Source organism: Gorilla gorilla, chromosome 6 (genome assembly GCF_029281585.2).
Source record: "Gorilla gorilla gorilla isolate KB3781 chromosome 6, NHGRI_mGorGor1-v2.1_pri, whole genome shotgun sequence".
Taxonomy (NCBI): Eukaryota; Metazoa; Chordata; class Mammalia; order Primates; family Hominidae; genus Gorilla; species Gorilla gorilla.
This window is the reverse complement of record NC_073230.2, coordinates 166,277,196-166,301,470: the sequence shown is the minus strand read 5'-3', so window position 1 is coordinate 166,301,470 and position 24,275 is coordinate 166,277,196. Positions and strand designations below refer to the sequence as shown.

Genomic DNA, 24,275 nt, shown 5'->3' with positions numbered 1-24,275 from the left:
TTTCCCAGCTGCCTGGACCCTGGCAAGAGAGCGGGACACATGGCGACAGTGCTGCAAACTCGCTGTTGTGTGGCAACGTGGCTTCCAGATCTGACCTTCGAACTCAAAGGCGCCGTGTCGCCGAGAAGCATCTGCGGGCTGCCCGGGGACACCTGTGCACCCTGGGCCGTCCCAGCCCCTTGGACACCAAGGAGAGACTCAGCACAGGTGCTCCCAGGGTACCACGTCCCACCTTGGAGGGAGAGAGGAGAGACGAAGGGACCCACGCACACAGCAGCAAAGGGCCAACCGGAACCTGCCGGTGCTAAGCCCGTTCCTGCCTCCAGGAGGATCGCACCCAATACTCCGCCATGACTTTTAAGAATTATACTTTGCCAACTAAAGTAGAACATTTGAGAAAAAAATTTAAAGTTTCTGGTGTGTGACACACTGAACTGGACCCTAAATATCCATAGCTGTGAAGTCTTCCCTGGGGCACAGCGATGCAGCGTGAGCTCTGTGACTGCCGCCAGAAGAGCCGCCCCTGCCTGGCCCAGTCACAGCCCCTGGTGCCCGGGGAGCTTCAGAGTCAAGCGTGAGCCACTCACTCGCCCCACTCCACGTGGAGGGAAAATGGGGGCAGGGTAACCCCACACATCCTGGCTCATCCTGGCTCTGGGAAGCCCAGTCTCACTGCCAGTTGAAATTCTGCACTTCCAGCTCAGCTGCGGTTGGGACCCCCTCACCTCCCAGCTGTCCCCCACACCCCTGCTCCACAGGTGAAAACGCACCCCTGGGCGGGTGTCCGAGGACCTGTCTTCAGAGCGCTGTGGGTCAGCCGGGGCTGCCATCACCTGGGGAGGGCCAGGCTTCGGGTCCAGCCTCGACCAGGGCTTCCCGCCCTCAAAGCCCGGCCTCCTCCCACCACGGAGGAAGAGAAACGCGCTGCCTTCAGAGCTGCTCTGGGGGAGGTTTTGCATTTACCGTCTGTTTAGAAAAAGGCCCCGCTGAGACTTAAGACTTATATTTTGAAAATGAATATTGAAGACACCTGCAGCATCCAAAGCTCCCTGCGTCGTCTCCTCAGAGGCTGAGACCGCCGGGCAGGCATGGACACTGCGTTCCTTCCAACCCCGGGCCGCTGAGCTGGCCGGCTGCAGGCTCAGAGCAGCCCTGGAGTGACTGGGGGAGAAAGGTGCAGGCTCCACGGCCACATCCACAGGGCAGCGTGGCTCCTGTGGATGCCTGTGCCCCATCCTCTCCTGCACAGCTCAGCCACTCCGCCCCCGGCCAGGTCCCGGCAACACCCAGAAGCCTCCCTCCCCCACTCACTTGGGAGGAAGGCTGGGGCTGGCACACGTGGCAGGTGGACAGCAGCTGCTTAGGTCTGGTCTCTAGAAAAACCCTTCTGGCCCCAGCAGTCCGACACAGTCCTGTGTCCCCAGGCCAAGCACACTAGGGACTCCCCAAGGTTCCTGTGAAACCTCATGGTTAGTGAGGTGCCAGGAAAAGTGACTTGAGGAAAGAAGATGAAGGTGGAGATGTGGACCTCCTTATCCAGATCTCCCTGGCATCACCTGGGGAGTCACGCAGCGTGCTGCTGCTCCAAACCCCCACACCGAGCTTCCCGTGGGCACGGTGCACTGCCGGCATGGACAGGGAGCGGCCGCCTCATGGCTGGGACGCAGATGTGCCAGCAGGGGTCACCAGCTGTCTCACAAAAGGGACACACAGTTGGTCTGAACAGGAGGACTGCCCGATTCGGCCTCGATGGTTCTATCTGTTCAGAGCCAAGGCTCTGGGCGTCCTCCTGCTGCAGCTGCCCTGGCTACACGCCCGGCACTGCTGGAGGCTCTGTTCACCTCACTGCCAGGCGAAGCCATCACCTCCAACGTTCTAACCTGCACTGTGGATGGAGCGTTCCCACCCCACTGCCTTCTACAGCTTTCCAGCAAGAAAAATGAAAAAGAGAAAGTGGCTGGAGAACAGTCACAGCAGGCAGGACGGACAGACCGACTGCAGGAGAACCGGGACAAGCACCACCCCATGGCTCTCGCCTCGGACTCGGCCTCCCGGTCCCTCCCAGGCCCAGCATTATCCAATCTCCCTCCTGGCCACAACAGGATCAGCCCTGAGGTTCGGGTTTAATTGGTGCAGGATGCGGCCTGGTGCGGTCTGTCAAGGTCCCAGGAGACTGTCCGGTGAGCTCCACGCCATGACAGGCTCTCCAGACATGCCCCCAGGGCCTCACAGGCAGTGGCTCTCCGTGTTCAGGGCTGACAGGGCCACTGCGTGAACTCTGTGGATCCCCACAGAGAGCAAGGCAGGTGTTCTTGGAAACCCAGCACCCTGGCCCATTCGCCTCCCCGTCACCACGAGGAGGAAGGAGCTGGGGCTGCTGATGCTGAGAACGTGCCTCAAAGATACGGGAATGCACAGACCCACACTCCTGCCAGCATCCCAGGACGGAACAAGCCAGCCTCACGCACAGCCTGGAAGCAGGCGCCACGCAGAGGGCCGAGGAACACACAACTCAGCACACTTCCCACAGCAACACCCTCTCCCATGGCAAAGAGCCCCCAGGACATTCTCTCGAACATCCTGCTAGAGCTCACACAGCTATTGCACAACACGTCCTTGTATGATTCAGAATTTCCCTGCCACATCACCTTCTTATCTCTGCCATCGCCGTGTCCCACATGCGGGAGGACCTGGAGGCAGTGTTCTGCAGCACGTGTTCACCAAGGCCAGCCTGTCAGTGACCCAAGGACCCTGCTTCTGGCGCTCAACATGCCTGCAGTTCTGAGGATTCCATCAGTCCTTTCATGCGGGGAAGGGCCCAGACCACATCACTGTGTTCACACAAGTTACTGTTACACCAGTCCTTTTAAAAACACTGCACAGGCTGGCACAGTGACTCACACCTGTCATCCCAGCACTTTGGGAGGCTGAGGCAGGAGGATCACTTAAGCCCAGGAGTTTGAGACCAGCTTAGCTTTGAGATCAGCTTGGGTAACACAGAAAGACCCCATCTGGGCCAGGCACGGTGGCTCACGCCTATAATCCCAGCACTTTGAGAGGGTGAGGCGGGCGGATCACTTGAGGTCAGGAGTTTGAGATCAGCCTGGGCAACATGACCCCGTCTCTACTAAAAATACAAAAATTAGTCGGGTGTGGTGGCATGTGCCTGTAGTCCCAGTTACTCGGGAGGCTCAAGCATAAGAATCACTTGAGCCTGGGAGGCAGAGGTTGCAGTGAGCCAAGATTGCACCACTGCACTCCAGGCTGGGCAACAGAGCGAGACTCCTTACCAAAAAAAAAAAAAGAAAAAAGAGAGACCCCCATCTCTAACAAAACAAAAAGACAAAAATTAGCCCAGTGCGCTGTTGCCCGCCTACAGTCCCAGCCACTCTGGAGGCTGAGGTGGGAGAATTACTTGAGCCAAGGAGGTTCAAGGCTGCAGTGAGCTGTGATTGCACCACTGCACTCCAGCCTAACTGACAGATTAAGACTTTGTCTCAAAAAAAGAAAAAGAAAAAAAAACTGCACAGTAGGGCTGGAAGTGGCAGCTCACACCTGTCATCCCAGCACTTTGGGAGGCTAAAGATTACTTGGGCCCAAGAGTTTGAGACCAGCCTGGGCAACATAGTGAGACCCCATCTCTACAAAAAAAAGAAAAAATTGGCCAGGCGTGGTGGTGCATGCCTGTAGTCTAAGCTACTCGGGGGGCTGAGCTGGGAGGATGGCTTGAGCCTAGGAGTTCGACGCTGCAGTGAGCTGTGATCGCACCACTGCACTCCTGCCTGGGTAACAGAAATCCTGCCTTTAAAAAAAATCCTGCACAGTAGGCTGAAAAGGTGTTCCTTCCCACCCTCAAGAAACAGCCAGTGCCCCTCACTCAACACTGAGGCTCCTGGGTCAGGGTGGACAGGAAGGCACCGCAGTCTCTGGAGCAGCCTCTGCTTCTGCTGCGAGTCCACACAGGGTGGGCTGCGCTTCCCCCTAAAGCCCCAGGGCAAGTATAACCGCTCTCCTTGGTTGCTAATTTGGGAAACAAAGTATTGTGAAACGACAATGAATCTCAGGACCCCAAAATCACTCAGCTAAAGGGAGAAAGCAAGCTGGGAACTGCATCGGGCACACCTGCCTCCCATTTTATTCCTAAAGAAGGTGGCTACAGCAGGGCACAGGGCTGCATGCCTGTAGTCCCAGCTACTCAGGAGGCTGAGCTGGGAGGATCGCTTTACGTGAGCTCAGGAGGCAAAGGTTGCTGCGAGCTGAGACTGCACCACTGGACTCCAGCTTGGGCAGCAGGAATGAGACAATGTCTCAAAAAAACAAACAAACAAAAAAGCCACACACCTCCCTCACAATTTGTGCACAAGGAAATTCCCTGTGGGGCTCAAGATCTTTACCCTAGAGCAGTTGTGTGGGATTTCACCCTGGCAATGTCAGTGGACAGCTTATCTTCACAGGTGCAGACAAAGGATAGAACTCAAAGTCATCCCTCTGCTCCCCCGAGACAAATGCATATCTGACTGCTTCCTCTGCCCTGTTGTCTCACTGAGCCAGACTAAGGCACACGTGGCCCTTCCCCTACCCCCTCTCATATGTGGATTGTGTATTCAGTGAAAGGCCGATCAGAGACTCATAGAATGCAATGATTCGTCTTATCCACCTATGACCCGGAAGCCCCCGACCCCACGTCCAGCTGTCCCACCTTTCCGGAACGTACATCTTGCATGTGGGGACGCCTCATGTCTCCCTGAGATGCATAAAACCAAGCCGTGCCCCGACCACCTCGGGCACCTGTCGTCAGGGCCTCCTGAGGCTGTGTCACGGGCGTGTCCTCAACCTCGGCAAAATCAACTTTCTACACCGACTGAGACGGTCTCAGATACTCCTGGTTCACAGTACGAAGGCAGACCAGAAGGCTGATGGAGCAAGTGGGGGTCCGTGGACTTTCTCCGTGGCCCACGGTGATGACTGCTCCCGATTCTAACAACGTTCCGGTTTACCCTGCCCTGGAAAAGTGCAGGGGCCAAAGAGTGGCTTACTTTAAATAAGAAACCACAGGCCCCATATTCCTTATTTGTTTTAAATTGGGACCACCCATGCACCGTAGGCCCCTGGGATGACTGGGGCCTACGTCCCCAAGACACATCGCTACTTCTCCCGCCACTCCCACAGCCCTCCCCCGGGACCCGGCTCCCTCAGGCCTACGGAGGTGGAGGTGGTGTGAGTGGTCTGGCCAGCCTGGGAGGTGCTTGTCTCTGAATGGAGATGGACACCGTGCACAGCATGACGGCGCCAGACTCAAAGCACACATGGCCCTGTGGCCACCACAGGCAACCCCGTCGCCCCACGCCCGCCCCACGGCCAGCAAGAGAGCATGGCAGGTGGGAGGGGGCCTCGCTGCAGGCCGAGCCACTCAGCAGTGGGACTGTGCTGCACCCACCACTGCACGGGCAGCATGGGTGCCTGTGGAAGGGGTGCGGCTCAGGGAAGAAGAGGCACCTTCCTTGTGCTTCCACAGTCCCCTCATCTTTAAAATGAGGACAAGGCCAGGGTGGACCCCGCCTGGGATCCCCACACTCTGGGAGGCCAAGCAGGGAGGATCACGTGGGCCCAGGAGTTCAAGACCAGCCTGGGCAACATAGGGAGACCCCATCTCTACAAAAAATAAGAAAATACAATGAGGATGAAACCCAGTTATCAATGCGGAGTGCGGCAGAGCCACTCTCAACACAACAGCGGCCTGAAGAACCGAAGCCACAGAGAGCAGACACGCTCCCTCCGTCACAGCGACCGCAGGGGAAGGAGCCCTCCAGGCCTTCTGCTAAGATAAGCAGCCTGTGGGCTCCAGGCTTCCAACCATCCTGAGAGGGCCCACATCCAGGAAGAGCCGGCCTCTGCAACAGAGAGAAGGCAGGCGCCAGCCCGCTGCTGGGAAACTGAACAGGTCTGGGAAGGGCGCGTGGAGACGGTGGCAGGAGGGCCGCTGCTGCAGAGGTCAGGGCACACTCACACCGCCTCGGTCCCGTTCCCACCTCTGTTTCTATCTAATAGGCGGGAACCTCTTTATTGCGTAATGCTGCACGTCACAGCTCTCTCCCCTTAGTTCCACTCACCTTGACACATTTTTACACCTGATTTACTTCCCCTGTTACAAGCTGAACCATGTCCCCAAAAACTCACACACAGATGTCATGACTTCAAATCTACATTCGCTTTTAAAAACTGCTACATCCACCATATGAACAGGTCTCTGTGCTCTTTCCATTCCTTAAGAAGTATAAATTAGGTTGGTCAAGCACGGTGGCTCATGCCTGTAATGCCAGCACTTTGGGAGGCCAAGGCAGGCAGATCACCTGAGGTCAGGAGTTCAAGACCAGCCTAACATGGAGAAACGCCATCTCTACTAAAAATACAAAATTAGCGGGGTGTGGTGGCACATGCCTGTAATCCCAGCTACTCGGGAGGCTGAGGCAGAGTTGCTTGAACCCAGGAGGCAGAGGTAGCGGTGAACCAAGATGGCGCCATCGCACTCCAGGCTGGGTAACAGAGTGAGACTCCTTCTCAAAAAAAAAAGAAAAAAGAAATATAAATTATATAAATCATGTATGCAACTGAAGAGCTCTGACTGCCAGCAATCCTTTGGTACAGGAGGAGGAGCCCAGGTCACAGTAAGCCCTGCAGGAGGTGAGGGGCTCGTGGTGGGCCAGAGAAATCAGAGGCGAGGAGGCCGACAGCTGCCGGCACCATCAAAACCCAGGGCTTCGGCAAAGCGGGGACCACAGCAGGTAAGTCCCTCTCAGGAGTGGTTTTACCTCACCTCCCCCTTTAAGACAGAAAGAGGTCATCAAACCTTTTCAGCTTCCTAGAAATCCAGAGTCCGGAGTCACAGCCACACACAGAAACAAGCCAAGGGCTGGCCAGGGTGGGGGCTCCAGCACACCTGCCTTCCACACCTTTGTGCCAGGCCCCTCTGCAGGATTCAGTGACCAACTCACTTCCAGAAAGATCCTTCCATGACCCACTCACGTCTCGCCCACCCACAGTTCCTGCCCTGCCTCATGACCTGTGTGCCTCATCAACACCCTCGACTTCCACCCGGGCTTCATCCCGGACCCACAGCTGACACGTGCCAGGCGGACGCAAGAGCCCCGGCGGTGAGCCTGGTGATGAGACATAGACCACCAGCGGCGGAGGCCGCAAGACAAAGGTAATTCCAGAGCCAAGAACTTAAACACAGCCCACCCGAGGATCAAGTGCCCCTTCTCATTAGAAGCTCCTGCCAGGTTTAGGACCCAGCTTTAGAGTAACACCTAACAGGGAAGGATGACCAGGATGGAGCCGACGGCCACACCGAGGAGAAGAGCTCGGTGCCAGCGAAAGCTCTCCACCAGCCGGCCTGCTGCAGAGCAAGCATCACGGCACACCACACACGAGCGTGTCCATGAAGGCGCGGGGACCCAGGCATCCCCCATGCTCAGACCTCCCTATGTACAAGTGCGTACACGAAGGCGCGGGGACCCGGGCATCCCCCAAGCTCAGACCTCCCTACACACGAGCACGTACACAAAGGCGTGGGGACCCAGGCATCCCCCATGCTCAGACCTCCCTACGTACAAGTGCGTACACGAAGGCGCGGGGACCCGGGCATCCCCCATGCTCAGGCCTCCCTACACACGAGCACGTACATGAAGGTGCGGGGACCCAGGCATCCCCCATGCTCAGACCTCCCTACACACGAGCACGTACACGAAGGCGCGGGGACCCAGGCATCCCAGCACCTCATGCTCACACTTCCCTAGAACTTGCTTTCCCGTTACTGCAGCTCACAAAGAAACCGAAAAAAGGCAAAACCAACTGTATTAAACCTTATTAGTGATCAATATCTACTTCATGTTTTGGCTTTACAATGGCTTTACTGGGTGGTACAAAATACTGCACTTTCCCCAACTAAACAAAAACTTTGAACACCTGCATCATAAACTTAACTCATGCTGATATTCTCCTGACAAAATACAGGCCGGGTGCGGCGGCTCACGTCTGTCATCCAAGCACTTTGGGAGGCTGAGGCAGGCAGATCACCTGAGGTCAGGATTTTGAGATCAGCCTGGCCAACGTGGTGAAACCCCGTCTCTACTAAAAACACAAAAATTAGCCAGGGGTGGTGGCGCGCACCTGTAATCCCAGCTACTCCAGAGGCTAAGGCAGGAGAATCACTTGAACCCAGGAGGCAGACGTTGCAGTGAGCCACGACTGTGCCATTGCTCTACAGCTTGGGTGACAGAGCGAGACTCCATCTCCAAAAAAAAAATACAGATAGATAGAGAGATATATAGATATATAGTCACATGCAGCTTAGCAACAGGGGTATGTTAGGTGATGTCACCGCACTCAGGCCTAAAGGGTGGAGGCCCACTCCACACCCAGGCTGCAGGGCCCGGCCGACCGCTGCTAGGCCGCAAACCTGTGCTGCCATCCCAGCACTGAGCGCTGCAAGCAGCTGTAGGTCAACGGCAAGGATACAAACCTGGATCACACGCAGTGAAAATGCCGTCCTAACCTTACGCAACCCCTGCGGTCTACGTGGACCACCACTGGCCAAAATGTTCTCATGCGGTCAGGGCTGTTCTTTAGCATCAAGCAGGGGCAGGGCCACTTTCCTGGCACCTACTCATCAGGAGGGGAAAGACCTCCCTTCTAGGCATGAGCATCACCAGACAAGGCAGGGGACGGCGGGGGGGCCACAGGGACCCGACCTGCAAAAGCTGCTGAGAACCTTCCAGTCAAGCAGCCTGACCCGTGCAAGATCTCACAAGAAGAGCCCCCAACAAACTTGTCAGCGGAACTTCTACAAACATCCTTAAGAAAACAACTCAACTTCTCACAAATTAACGTAAAATTCCCCAAATTAAAACCAAAAAAGGGCATTCACTGCCGTTCAGCCTCACGCTCTGAGAGCCAACACCACTTTCTGAAAGCCAACCATTTTCTAAAATCTTTCTATATAGCCTTTTAAAACTTTCCATGTAATACCATTAATTACTCTTCTTTGGAAATTTACCACTAATTGTTTAAACAATTTTAGTTTAGCAATTTGTACGGAAAAGGCAATACACATTAGTTGTAGAAAAAACAAGTCACTTCTAATTCTACAGCCCATAGATAATTTACTGTTTGGGTATAATTTCTGCTTCTTCCTGTGTGTGAATTAAATATTAAACCTTATAAATTACTAAAATGTAGGCTGGTTACAACAGATCAAGTTTCTTTTTATTGGGGGAACTAAATATACCAGAAAACATCCTGTTTTGTAACCACAGTTAAATAAAATTTAAAAACAGAAACAAGATCTGCCAGCATCCCCCCCCAAGCCAAAAACACACTGAAATCATCGAGAAGCTATTAGAGGAATGTTCCGCAGCTGCCGCGCGGGCATGGCCATCTTATCAGAGGCTCCAGTTTCTTCCCCAAATGGAGTCTGAATGGAGTGCAGGAGCCTGGCTGATAACACGCAGATGAAAACAAACTCCTGCAGATAAAAACACACTTTTCCCAAATACGCACAATCCACGAGGCCCCTGGGGAGACTGCTCCTTTCTTTGACTTTTTTTGGGGAGAGAGGGGGGTTAGTCGCTACTTACACAAATCAGGAATACCACTCACACACTGCAGATTATTCAAACAACCAAAAATGCATGCCTGGCCCATCAGAAGATGGGCTCATTCAAACATTTAATGTGTGCCAGGCACTGGGGACACCCAGCAAGACCCTGCCCTCACTCCTAGGGAGCTCAAGGGTGGACAGACTCCAAACAATGTGGCAAGGCAGCGCTGTCTGTCTGCACTCTGCAGATACAAAGGCACATCGAACAGCCCTGGAATGGCAGACGCCATCTGCTGGGGAAACGCTAGGAACCCGGCTTCAAACATAGGGCAGAGCAGGTACGAAGGCTGAACAGGTTTTTGTTTTGAGACAAGAGTCTCGCTCTGCTGCCCAGACTGGAGTGCAGTGGCGCCATCTCAGCTCACTGCAAACTCCACCTCCCGGTTCAAGTAATTCTGCCTCAGCCTTCCGAGTAGCTGGGATTACAGGCGTGGGCCACCACGCCCAGGCTCCTGAACAGTTTTAAACAGGACAGTGACTTGCTTTTGCCAGCCACGTGATGGGCTCGTGACATAGAAGCTGAATTGAGAAGGACGAAGGGCAGAGGTCGAGAGGGAGAACAGGTGCCACAATTAACCCTTCATGGCTACTTATGAAGAGGTGGCTCCAGGGAATGAAGATGTGAAGGTCGGTTTGGAAATAACTGCTCCAAGAGCGCGCTGGCTGATGGCACGGGGACGTGCCCAGGGCCCAGCTGGGAGAGGGATGGTGACACTGGAGCACACATGGGGACACAGGAGGAAATCGGAGCATGGGCGAAGGCTGAGGACAATGAGGAAGAAAGTCTCCTGTTGGATTCCTCCCAGCGTAAGAGGCTCACGAAACCCTGCCAACAAAAGGCCAAAAGATTCCCAGAAGCCCTGCTGGGGTTGGCATCCCCACTCGTGTCAGAGCTGAACACACCACCGCAGCGACACAGAGGTTCCAGCCCAGCACCTGCAGGACACCATTCACCCGCACCCCCCCTCTCCCTGGCTGGACGGCCTTGACTGGGTCTGGCTCTTCAGTGTCTCCTAGGGGCTGGTGCACAACAGAGGTTCAAGAAGACACCAAATGCTTATGTGAGGTGGCCACATGCTGTTGTTACCACCTCAGTGCAGCTTAGCAACTTCCCAGGAAGCACGCAGCTCGGGTTACTCCTCAAGGGGTAGCTACAGACGCACAGGGCTGGCTTCACACGGGCCTCACAGGGGCAGCCATGGCACAGCATCCTGATAGCCTGGATTCTGCGCACACACCGCGTGCACACGTCCACATCGGTGAGAGGGGTGTGGACAGCATCCCTCAGCCGAGTGGTGAGGATAATTCCAGGAGGGCCTGGAGTGAGGCACATTCAGCTACCACTGGCATCACGTCCCGTGGCAGGTTCAGGACCCCTTTCAGATGGAAACCAACTAAAGCACACTGTGGCGTCGGCCTTCCCATGTAGAAACGGAGGCGGGCGGTGGATGTTTATGCCTGAAAAACCCCTTAGACTTGAACTGTCTGAAGTTCCTCAGTCTCGGGGGATATGCTGTGGCCTCCCTCCCCCGAGCTGGGTCCCTTTGATTTGTGCCCATTTCCCAGGAACCCAATATACGATACCCTGACAAAGGGCTATGAAAGCCGGAAATTACAGCCTTTGGTCATGTTTTAGTATGGACACAGCTGCGGTCCACGGAGTACCCCAGAGGGCAGCAGAGAGAGTGGACTCTCACACTGAGAGCAGAGGAGGGGGCCCAGGGCACACTGCAGCCTCACCCCACAGCGCCAGGCCTCCTGGGGCCCTCTCCCTGCAGCCTTGGGCTGCCTGTCCCCACGGCTGACAGCATGGCGCTGTGTGGGGTGCCTGGGATTTGTCGGAGAAAGAGAGAGGAAAAGTCTTTAGTTCCCTGTTTCTAACTGCCCACTACATAAAGTCTAAGTCTGATTTTTATCCCTGTTTCTAACTGCCCACTACATAAAGTCTAAGTGTGATTTTTATTGAAGGAACTCTTTATAAACGGAACCCTAGGCATCTAAGCGTCCTCAAGAAACACGTCGCCCTGAGACTGCCCTGCTCCCTGGTTAGGCTGCGGCGCTGGAGGGATTTAACTGTTGCCCACTTAATCATTAAAATAAATCTTGAAAAGGAACATGGGGCCAGGCACAGTGGCTCACGCATGTAATCCCAGCACTTTGGGAGGCTGAAGCGGGCAGATTGCCTGAGGTCAGGGTTTCGAGACCAGCCTGGGCAACATAGTGAAACTCTGTCTCTCCTAAAAATGCAAAATATTAGCTGGGCGTGGTGGCACACACCAGTAGTCCTAGCTATTCAGGAGGCTGAGGCATGAGAATCGCTTGAACCCAGGAGACGGAGGTTGCAGTGAGCCGAGTTCACTGCACTCCAGCCTGGGTGACAGAGTAAGACTACGTCTCAAAAACAACAAAAAAAAAAATTACAGGCTCAAGCCTGTAATCCCAGCACTTTGGGAGGCCAAGGCAGGTGGATCACTTGAGGTCAAGAGTTCAAGACCAGCCTGGCCAACACAGTGAAACTCTGCCTCTACTAAAAATACAAAAAGAATTAGCCGGGTGTGGTGGCACAGGCCTGTAATCCCAGCTACTAGGGAGGCAGAGGTTGCAGTGAGCCGAGATCGCCCCACTGTACTCCAGCCTGGGTGACAGAGCATGACTCCGTCTCAAAAAAAAAAAAGAAAAGAAAAAAACGTAGAATGAATGTTGTAACTTTTGTAGACTCGCATATTCACAAAATTTTATTTTTCTAAAGACATCTGAATCTTATTCCACATAAAAATGTAATGACAAGTCATTCTAGTTTCTTCTCAGAGCTCCTCAGTCTTCCCATCAGGGACTTCCATAAGAAGGCATACACCACCCAGATTCAACCTCCAGCTGCCTCTCCTGAAGCTCATCAGAGCTGAGAAGGCCTGAGCTCAGGAGCCCAAAGCTAAGCTCCTGCATCCGCGGGAAAAACAGAGAAGCTGCCCATGCAATTCTCTTTAAAAGACAGACAAAAGCAGAACTAGATATGTTAATGTCAAAAGTCAAATAACAGAGGAAACGATGAATTCATGTTAGAGCTTTTCATTCAGTTGCTATTGCTTTAACTACATTAAGTGGCCAGATGTGCCCAGCACCAACCCCCCCCAGCCCCCTCCCAAAATGCTGCCCATTAAACGTAGTGCTCTCAAGTATGCTTCCAGCCCCGGTAATACCGGATGGGGAAGACAAACAGCTAACTCTCTGCTTTCTGGGATTTTTTTTGGGGGGGGGCGGGGGGCGCAGGGGGCACAGGGTCTTGCTCTGTTGCCCAGGCTGGAGTGCCAAGTGGTGCAATCCTGGCTCACTGCAGCCTCGACCTCCACCAGCTCAAGCAATCCTCGCACCTTAGCCTCCTGAGTAGCTGGGACTAGAGGCGCGCACCCCCAAGCCAGGCTAATATTTTCTATTCTTTGTGGAGACAGTCTCACCACGTTGCCCAGGCTGGGCTCAAGCAATCCACCCGCCACGCAGCTCAGCCTCCCAAAGTGCTGGAATTACAGGCGTAAGCCACCACGTCTGGCCCACTTTCTGTATGGTTCTAAGCTCCACTGAGAGGCGGGGACAAAATCTGCTCTTGTGATGTGTTGCTTCTTCACAAGAGGGAAATCGCACCCATCCTTAACAAATGTACTCATGATGGGCAAATCCCAATAAAGTTCCTCCCAAAAAAGCTGCAGACAAGCAAATCATTAAAAATTAAATCACAGTTCATCATGGAGGAAGGACAAATTGTCCACAGAGGAGGAAAAAGTGAGGCCACTTCACACAAATGTTCTAGATGGATTCGTATTTTCAACTTTTTTTTTTTTGAGACAGGGTCGCACTCCATCACCAGACTGGAGTGCAGTGGTGTCACCACGACTCACTGTAGCCTCGACCTCCAGGGCTCAAGCGATCCACCCACTTAGCCACTCAAAGTGCTGGAATACAGGCGTGAGCCACCACACCTGGACTTAAACATTTTTTAAGGTAGATACACAGGGGCAGCATTTCTTAACCAAGATAGAAAAAAATCCAGTAGAATACAAGCTCACAGAATTGACAAGGCAACATCTGCTGTTTCTTAACCCTTCCTTCCAAAAAATAGATGTCATATGGGTTATGTTTTGAATGAAAATAGAAATTTAAAAGAACGACTTAGAAGTCAACAAAAATGTTTTACAAGTCAAACTTAAAAACAATTCTTAAAATTCCTATTTATGAACAAAAGTGCTGCAAATAAATATTCTGCAGAAGCACAACTAAACAAAAGAATAGGAAGAAAAACTCAGGATAATAGTAAGATATGAGAAAGGTATTCTTTTGAGAGAAACTAAACCAACAGGAAAACACTTGGAAACCTTCAGACACGGACAAACGTAAAGAATGAGAAAGGCGCATGATCACAGGCCGCAGAACAGCGTGGATACTTCCAGTGAACACATAAATTAGCAAACTGATATGAAAGAAAACCCCTCAACAAACCAGCTTAGGAAATAAAGTTTTCTGAGAGGCTCCGAATGCTCCCAACACAAAACAGTAACTGTGAGGTGGCTCTGCCATTAACCCCAATCTGATCATCACCCACTGCACACATGCACCCCGATCTGATCATCACCCACTGCACACATGCACCCCGATCTGATCATCACCCACTGCACACATGCACCCCGATCTGATCATCACCCACTGCACACATGCACCCCGATCTGATCATCACCCACTGCACACATGCACCCCACAAATACGTACAATTACTATCAATAATTTTAAAACATTTTTAATGATTAAAAAATACCAGTAACTAGGAAATGTGCAAGAAACAAATGACTTCACAGGCAGCTGAACCTGGTGTTGGGGTAGGCAGGGCATGGACGGCTCCCAACTCACCCTCAAGATCACAGGGCCGGGAGCTTCACCCTCTCTACAGAATCTAAAACCCAAAATAAAATCAAGGTACAAGAGAACCCAACAGTGCCATGTAGAGGAATTTTGGGACATAAACACAGTAACTAATCTTTCTCACAAACATAATCACACAGTAAAATACTAAAATCAGCCTGCTGGAAAACAAGACAAAAATACTTATATCAATAAGAAAAATAAGGGTAAAAATTAGAAAATTTAGAGAGTTTTCCAATTGTAAAAAATATGATATTCCAATTCTTTTTTAAAATCAGAATAGGCGAGGCGCAGTGGCTCACACCTGTAATCCCAGCACTTTGGGAGGCCAAGGAGGGCGGGATCACTCGAGGTCAGGAGTTCGGGATCAGCCTGACCAAAACAGTGAAACTCCGTCTCTACTAAAAATACAAAAAAATTAGCCAGGGGTGGTGGCAGGCGCCTGTAATTCCAGCTACTCGGGAGGCTGAGGCAGGAGAATCCCTTGAACCCAGGAGGTAGGGGTTGCAGTCAGCCGTGATCACACCACTGCACTCCATCCAGCCTGGGCGACACAGCAAGACACCGTCTCAAAAAAATAAAAATAATAAAATCAGAATACCAAGACTAAAGTGATGAGATAAAAAGCAATGTAAGGTGTACCGACTTCCTGGTTTTCCTAAGTTAGAACAGAAAACACACACAGACGGCATTCCCAGCTTCATGTAGTGATACAATGAAAAAATGTGCACACCTACATATTAAGATAGCACTTTACAGCTGTCCGTAAAACAGGATGTTAAAAAAATTAGTCTGCCACATGGCTCTCGGGTGTCAAAGGCTCTCCCAAATCTACATGGGGTGTTCCTCGCGCTGACTGCACCTTTCATTTGAAAGCACGACGAAGACTGGCCTAGAAATGAGCTGGAAATGAGCTGCGCTTCCGGATGCACGCACTGCCATCCATACAGGGTGCAAGAAACCAGACAGCACGAGAGTCCAGCAGAAACGCGGGCAAGAAATCTGGGACAAAGCTGGCTGTTTCCCACACAACAACCTTTCCAAATAAATAAAAGTAAACACACACAGGATTACAAAATAAAAATATGGGGCAGCTCTGTAACAGGCACACGCACGCACACACAAGTCTGTGTAAATAATTAAGACGACTACCACACAGTAAGTCACATGAACAAAAGAAAAACCAAAAAAAAAAAAAAAAAAACCCCACTTTCAACACAGCAGGCTAAAGACTAATCAACTAGCATGTAAAGGGCTCCTATAAAATCAAGAGAGTAAGTCCACAGAAAAAGAGGCACACGCAGGTGACACAAGATGCTTGCCCTGGATAGCCAAGACACAAATTTTAGAAATTGTTGACAGACAGTACCAGCAAGCGTGAGGACACAGACCCCAATCCTTTGTTGATAGGAGAAGACTCCTTCTAAGAAATCATTTATGACTATCCTTTTTTTTTTTTTTTTTTTTTTTTTGAGACAGGGTCTTCTTGTTGCCCAGGTTGGAGTGCAGTGGCTCGATCACGGCTCACTGCAGCCTCATATCCCTGGCTCAAGTGATCCTTCCACCTCAGCCTCCCGAGTATCTGGGACTACAAGCGCACGCCACCAAGCCCAGCTAATTTTCATATTTTTTGTAGAGACGTGGTTTGACCATGTTGCCCAGGCTGGTCTTCTCCTGGGCTCAAAGCAATCAACCCACCTCAGCCTCCCAGAGCACTGGGATTACAGGCATGAGCCCCTGCGCCTGGTAACTTACCAATTTTCAATGCACACGTTTCTCAAGCCAATTACTCAACTTCTAGGTACCTAATTTAACCAACTGCTCCTGCAAGTACATAAGACTCTACACAAATACCTTAAATATTATGTGGAAAAGGACATCAATATTTTGCCAGGCTCCACGGAAGACTTGGGCTGAGACCCAGTGGGTGCTGCCACCAGGCATCAGCCATGGATGGGGACAACTGTGCCCAGCCACTCACTTGATAGACCACTCATGCTGGGCACATACCCCAACTGAGGGAAACTTGTCTTTCCTGCTTGGTAGGGACTGGCAGGGAAGGCTCAGCCCCCAGCAGCCACCGCAGGAGACCGTGTCCAGTGCCAATTCATCTGTGCAGGGACCGTTGACCCATGGACACGGAAAGATACGGCTGAAAAGACTCGTGGAAAACAGCACTTTCTTGTTCAAGTTCTGCAGCTGACTTTCTCAGAGGCCTGGCATTATGTAAAGCATCCCTGGAAGTTTTGGGTAAGAGGTTATTTGGCTTAGAGCTGACGAGCAGCAAAGTTCTCAATTTGGCGGAAATGTGTGTAAGAAACGTGTCTCGCGCAGGCTGCAAACTCCACAGTTCCCTGATGACCACACCCCGAGCTTCTGCTCCAACTGCTGTTCTACCAGCAATGTCCTGACATTTGGTGTAAAATGCTCTGGGCTGGGAGTGGGGGCTCATGTCTGTGATCCCAGCACTCTGGGAGGCCAAAGTGAGTGACGCGCTCGAGCCCAAGAGTTCAAGACCAGCCTGGGCAACACGGCAAAACCCTGTCTCCACTAAAAATAGAAAAAGTTAGCCAGGCGTTGTGTCGCACACCTGTAGTCCCAACTGCTTAGGGGCTGAGGTGGGAGGAATGCTTGAGCCCAGGAGTTGAAGGCTACAGAGAGCTGTGACTGCACCACTGTACTCCAGCCTGGGTTAGAGAGAGAGACCTGGTCCAAAAGTTAAGTAAAATATAAAATAATATAAAGGAATGAATGAATGAATGCTCCAGGCCTCAGGAGCCACATCTCCCCCACACGCCATTATCAATTAGACCCTGTCCTTGGGCAAAGCGCTTCTTGCCAACTCAGGGCAGCTGTGGGAAGGCAGAGGAAAAGGTCACCTCTCAGAGCTCGCAGCACAGCGCTGACCACACGGGAAGCAAACCACATCCCCTGGGTGAGACGGGCAGGAAAGAGGCTCCACCCCACATTTCTGCAACAATGTTTCAGCAGCAATGTTTCAGCACCAAAGCCTCCTTCAGAAAACCTCCGGTCTCTATGGTTCTGCAAGTTCTGGAAGTGATTTCCCACCAGTGCCTGAATGGCAGTCAGTTCAGTAACCAGCTAGGGGGAAGAGGAAGGACCAGGTGGGGGAATGGGATGACAGCGCTGCCCTGTTTAAGAGAGAAACCAACCTAACAGGGCAGAAAACGACGCCATGTTAACAACTGCAGTGTGGCATCAACACTACACAGACGTTTGCTAGTCAGGGCTCCCGGGAGTGGAGAATCTTTGTAAGCCAAGACGCAGGTCCTTCGGATCCACATGGCAAGCCTCCAACAGCAGGCTGGGCCGCAGGTTGCACAGCAGGAGGGGTGTGGGCAGCAAGCCCCTGCTCTACACTCCAGGCAGCTGCGGTCCAGGGCATCTCTGAATCAAGGGCTGTGGGACAGCAACCACCATCTGGGTTTCCGCAGCCAGCACCCACGGGATGCTTCCAGGGCACACCTGCCAGGACACAGCAGCAGCCAGACAAGACGAGAATTACTGCCTTCACAGGACCTGCATTCCTGTTGGGGTTGCACTCCGGGGCAGGAATCTTCTCCCAATCAGGGTACAGGGAAAAGGGCAAAGCGCAGTCAGGGGTCTGCAACTTGCCCAGGCCACAAAGCTCAGAGTCGAGTCCTTAGCGAACAGTTAGGTAAGACCGACTGATACCCTGCACAAAAGGCAGCAAATACTGACCAAAGTACAGAAGCCAGGACAGGCCTTCTAACGCCCAATCATAAACTCTGCTGTCTCTGGAAATCAGTGACGTCTAGATTTCTAACACAGGAATAGCTGCTGTGACATTCCCTCTTTTCACCTTTTTAAACAGGAAGACGAAATAACGTAGCCAAATGACTTCGGTCTACCCCATTTCAACCATTGGTCACACTTTAGTACCAAGGCCTACATCTAGCTCCCCCCACGTCCCTAGAACAGCTAGGAATACCATATCCAAAGGCTTTGAAATCAAGACCCCAAAGGGTAAGATCTCATGCCTTCGTTTTTAAAAATACAAACAGCAGTGGGTTATGTAATTCAGTCCCCTCCAGACCCCACGAAATCAAGTATTCAAATCAACTAAACATAATTTTGTGCTTGAAAACCTCCAGAAATAACAACATCTGCCTCCATTCTGTCACTGAACATGCTAATGGCTAAATTTCAACACTGCTGCCAATCAATAACAGAGATAATATGCCAATTATTTATTACCGTTGAATCCTCTGCAAATAAAAATGTTTCTAATTCATTCTATAGTGCTTAAAACAAGATCAGTATTCCCGGAAAGGAATGATAGCTAGAAGGTAATCAAGACAGGATAAGCAGGCATTTTTTAAGCTCTAATTAATAAACAGAAATTAAAATTGATTGGAAAGACAATCACCCCACAGTGTTCCTCAAGCGTTTCCACATTGTAAGGAACATTTACTTCAGCACACTAGGTGCACAGGTAAGTTTAGCAAATGGTGACACTAACTCTACCCACTTCTAAAATCTACTCACTGAAGGACTTCCAAGAGGAAGAACGACAAGTCGCCCATGATGCCACTATTGATTGACGTCTTTCAGATTATTTAAAACCCCGAGTTTCCAAAATCAAGCCTGAAATCTTTGGAATCTAAAAAGCTTAAATTTTATAAAGGATAGAAATATAAGGAATAATCCATCACTCAAATCAAACCAACGGGGTGGGGAGCTACAAGGAATAGGAAAACAGGAGATGACAAAAATACAGATTATTGAGCCCTCCAGACAAAAGGATGCCAAGCAGGGATTAAAAAACTACACTTTGGGTACAACATACACTGCTTGGGTGACAGCAGCACTAACATCTCAGAATTCACTATATAATGCATCTACGTCACCAAAAACCACTTACCCCCCGCCCAAAAGCTATTGAAGTATTTTTAAAAATTAAAGACTTTAAAAATAAAACTTAAAAAAGAATCTCAAACAGGGAAGTTGAGCACAAACCAAACACAGCAGACGGCACATCCCAGAATGGATGGGACCACGTGGGGCTGTGCACAACCAGATACGTGCCGTTAAGGAGCGTTCAGCTTCCTATTTTCAGAGGCGCTCAACACTACAGCAAGTAAAGAGACTGTTGAATTTACCAAAAACTGTAATTTAAATCAAATGCTATTATTCTTCCAAGCCATCACTTACTTGAGTGATGGTATCAATGCTCACAGCCATTTCCTAACTTTTCAAAGGTGCTCTCATGCACCCTTAGTCTGAATTCTCTAGGAATAAACTTAACGGGGTTTAAAAATCAAAGGTGTAAGATTTGACAGCAACAAATAGGCTTTCTATTCTATTAGTAACTTAATAAAATTACACTTCTATCAATGGAAGAACAGAATAAAAGTAATTTTCTCAGCCAGGCGCAGTGGCTCACGCCTGTAATCCCAGCACTTTGGGAGGCCAAGGTAGATGGATCACTTGAAGTCAAGAGTTCCAGACCAGCCCTGACAACATGGTGAAACCCCATCTCTACTAAATATACAAAAATTAGCTGAGTGTGGTGGTGGGTGCCTGTAATCCCAGCTACTCAGGAGGCTGAGGCAGGAGAACTGCTTGAACCCGGGAGGCAGAGGTTACAGTGAGCCAAGATCACACCACTGCACTCCAGCCTGGATGACAGAGCAAGACTCCGTCTCAAAAACAAACAAACAAACAAAACAGTCATTTTCCCAAGTACAAATGAATGCTCCCTCCTCCTCAAAAAAAAATTTTCACCAGAAAGATTCCTTAGGAGCCAAACATATTTTACCTGTAACACCATGTTGAGTAAACTGTTCACAGCTAGAGTTGCATGAAACACTCCACAAAGTCTAGAACAACCAAATGTGTTCTAAAATTGTGTAGTACCAACGCTATAGCAAAATGCTTCCTAGTTTAACAATTACAGGTAAAGACTTTTCATTTTCCTGGTCTTTGTGGACATCCCTGGATGTCTCAAGGCTGCTGCACTGACTCATCCCACCCACTAATGAAAAATATAAAACGCCTTAGTCCAAGTATCTACTTGAATTTATTTAGTAACAAAAAAGCCACCAGTCCTGATGGCATAAACAAAAGCGCGCTCTATGATCGCACAATGCTAGTTGTGAGTGGGATTTCCAACACTAGAGGGCGCTGTCCCGCTTTCCCGCACGTGCCATGGCTGCATACCTACCTTATCCAGAGACAGGAAGTGCCGCGTGCTGGGTTATTTCCGACACAACAGACAAGCACATCACTCGTTGTTGTTCTTCTTGTACTTCAACTGTCCCCAATTACTTAACTGTTCCTATGCTTTTCTGAGCTCCTATGAAATTCCTTAAAATATTTTTTACTTATTTTCAGTAACAGCACGTGAGGTTCCTTAAGGGCTCTGGCGTATCCCGAGCAATCTCTATGCCCTCCTGCAAAGCCTGCACGGATGGAACACACTGTTTGTCAGGGAACCGCCTGTCCTTCTAGCGGTTTTCATGCTGTTTAGTTCCAAAAGTTTCAAATTCAGTCAAAGTCTAGTTCAATATTCACTACAGCTAGGATTCTAGTTACCAATGGTAATCATGAAAGATATTACAAACTGAGAAACAAAAGACCTTGACTGTCCCAAAGTGGTTTTTTTTTTTTTTTTTTTTTGAGATGAAGGCTTGCTCTGTCTCCCAGGCTGGAGTGCAATGGCACGATCTCAGCTCACTGCAACGTCCACCTCCTGGGTTCAAGCAATTCTCCTGCCTCAGCCTCCAGAGTAGCTGGGATTACAGGCGCCTGCCACCACACCCAGCTAATTTTTCTATTTTTAGCAGAGACAGGGGTTTCACCATCTTGGTCAGGCTGGTCTCAAACTCCTGACCTCAGGTGATCCACCCGCCTCAGCCTCCCAAAGTGCTGGGATTACAGGCGTGAGCTACCGCGCCCGGATCCGTAAGTGATCTTACATCAAACTAGAACATACTTTAAGAGTGAAAAATTATACAATGGTTTCTTCCCTCTCCTGTAGAAATGTTACAGGAGAGGCGTGAGCTACCGCGCCCGGATCCGTAAGTGATCTTACATCAAACTAGAACATACTTTAAGAGTGAAAAATTATACAATGGTTTCTTCCCTCTCCTGTAGAAATGTTACCATAATTAAATGTTTGATCAATTGCTAAATCACAACTTACAATATGAAAATCTTCATATACTTCAAATATACTGAAAAAAATGTCTACATGTAACTGAGGTGCGGCATCCACCTGAATGAACAGCACGAAACGCTATTAAAGGGACACTAGAAGCCCAGGCACAAATCATACACAGACACAAAAAAGCTCCAGATCCCACTCAGGAAGAATGCACCAACACATTCGCATTTATTTTCTTTTTTTTTTTTTTTAAAGCAAATGACAAAGACCCAGTTTACCAGCTTTACTTTTTTAAACCTAAGCTTAACATTACATATTTAAACAATTGTCAAAACTTACTAAGTTGCCAGCATTCATGCACAACTAGAAAACATCCTTAATTTATATTAAACCAGAAATGTATTACCATTAATGCATTAATATCTTTCACTACTAAATATTGAAAAAAATTGAAATTATTTCTGTAGAAGAATCGTCCTGGCAATGTTAACTTCACAGCAGGCCGACACTACGTGGCTCACATTTCAGACACAATGAAAAGCAGGTCCATGCTGGTGTTAGTGTACAATCTTGTCCTACACTAAAGAGAAGACTCACCTTGGAGTACGTTTAATAAAAAAGCAAAGTGCATACAGAGATTTACAACAATTTTAAAGACAAAAAAAAAAAATGGTCCTATTATGTGGTCCCAACAATCAACTCAAAAGTCTATGACAAATAGAGGCTCCGATGAGCTGTTTATAAATACTTTAGGTACAATTATACTGAAAGTCGAGTTCGTTTGAAATCTTCAAAAAAATGTTCCTGTTAATCCTCAAATGGTGCTTGTTATAGTTTAACATTTCTGTTAAGTGCGTGCGTTGAATTACTTGTTATCCAAGCGCAGCAGCTGCTCCTTACCATTTATTGTTAAGGACTTTAACTGGCCATCTTCTTCAACTTCTACTCTTTCTTGACCGTTCTCGACAATTCTGTAGGAAAAAAATTCATTTAAAACCTTTCTGGTAAAGAAAATGCATGTGTGAGAGTAACTGAGTTGTTTAAAGACATTACTGAAATACACCATGAATATAAGTAATTTTCAGGCTGTAAAAACATGGCTGAAGCCAACCTGTCAACAACACATCTTCCTTTCCTAAAATAGAATTAACCTAACAAAAATAAATTGTGTCTCAAATACTGTACAGGCGGATGCTAAATACATGCAGAGGCTATAAAACAGTAAAGGCTTTACTATTAATGATTTTCCATTTTACCATTTTAACAACGCTGCAGAAACTTATTACACTGTATTACATTAAAGATTCCCTCTAATAATTCAACAGTTAAGTAAAATTTAAGAGAAAAAGCTTTAATTCATGAATTTGGAGAGCAAAAGATTTTCATGGCGCCAGATTTAGCATACAACAACCTCTACTTCACACTCTGGGAGACGTGCAACATGGCACCAGTGAAACGTTATGCCTGCTTACTAAAAATATAAAATGCAGAATACCACAGTACCTCTTTGTAGTGATTTTTCTGCCATTAACCATTTTAGTTGAAGTTGATATCGATTTGAAGTTGCCCATGCCACTACCACCAAATGACGTGGAAGAGAATGAAGTGAGGCCCCCGTGACCTAGTGACCCAAAAGAAGTAAATCCTACAGGAAAACAGAAAAGAAAAATGCTTAGAGAAATATGTCAACTAGTAATGCAAAGACAAGAGTTTGAAAGTTCAGTAGCAGAATATTTAATGTTAAGGCATAGAACCAAGGAGTAATAAACGACGCAACTAGCAAGGCCTCAGCCGAAGTGCTGGGGTGCCCAGGGGGAAAGACTGTCTCTCAGATCCCTCAGTGGGGACTCTAGGGCAACGCGAGAGTGCAGCCTCTCCTCTCCCCCTCTCCTCACGCAGAGCTTCAAGGGACCCAAGCAGCTTTTCTGACATGCCAAAGACAGCCCCTGCTTGTGGGTGGTCTGCTTGGCACCATGAAGCACGTGTTGTGTTAATGTGAACATTCTGGAACCGGGACCAGTATCAAGCTCCAACCAGCAGAGCAGCCTCAGTATCAAGCTCTGTTTGCTTTGGCGTGGCTTGTAAACTCCACGGACTGTGATGGACACTCTTACCCCACAGGAACAGTGACCTCACCACCACAGAACAGCAAACCTAATCGGCTTCCCTCCTCTTTGCCACAGGACCACAGGGGATAAGAATCTAAATTATTAAAAAACTAAAATAATTGCAGAAAGAATACAATTATTCATCTCAAAAAACTATGGTTCTACAGTTCATGAACACCATTCTCAATTATACATTATGGACATGATCGCAGTGTGGACACTAAAAACTTTCACAAGTCACACTAAAGCAAACCTGTTTTTCGACATTAAAGCTGGTCTACTGGTTAGAGCTTTTGTCCTGCTTCCAATATGCTCCCATTAACACAAACGACACATACCTCTGAACATGATTCAATCATCTAAGCGCAGATACTGTCTAGGGCTGGTGGTGTCCTGAATATGTGAACCAGGTATGTTAAGTTTACCTTTTCTAATGATTTCACTAAAAAGCAGA

The 24,275-nt window shown here is 49.4% G+C and overlaps 1 protein-coding gene across 5 annotated transcripts in view; it reads right to left on the bottom strand.

Annotated features, from left to right (window-relative positions):
• The window catches only part of DNAJB6 (DnaJ heat shock protein family (Hsp40) member B6), an 81,357-nt gene that overhangs the window by 9,668 nt on the left and 47,414 nt on the right, over positions 1-24,275 (bottom strand). For all 5 annotated transcript variants that reach the window (XM_004046553.5, XM_019031036.3, XM_055347409.2 and 2 more), the window contains exons 7-8: positions 23,217-23,358; positions 22,614-22,684 (exon numbers count right to left, since the gene is read on the bottom strand). In XM_004046553.5, coding sequence (XP_004046601.1) covers positions 22,614-22,684; positions 23,217-23,358 — 213 coding nt within the window. The remainder of the gene's footprint in view (positions 1-22,613; positions 22,685-23,216; positions 23,359-24,275) is intronic.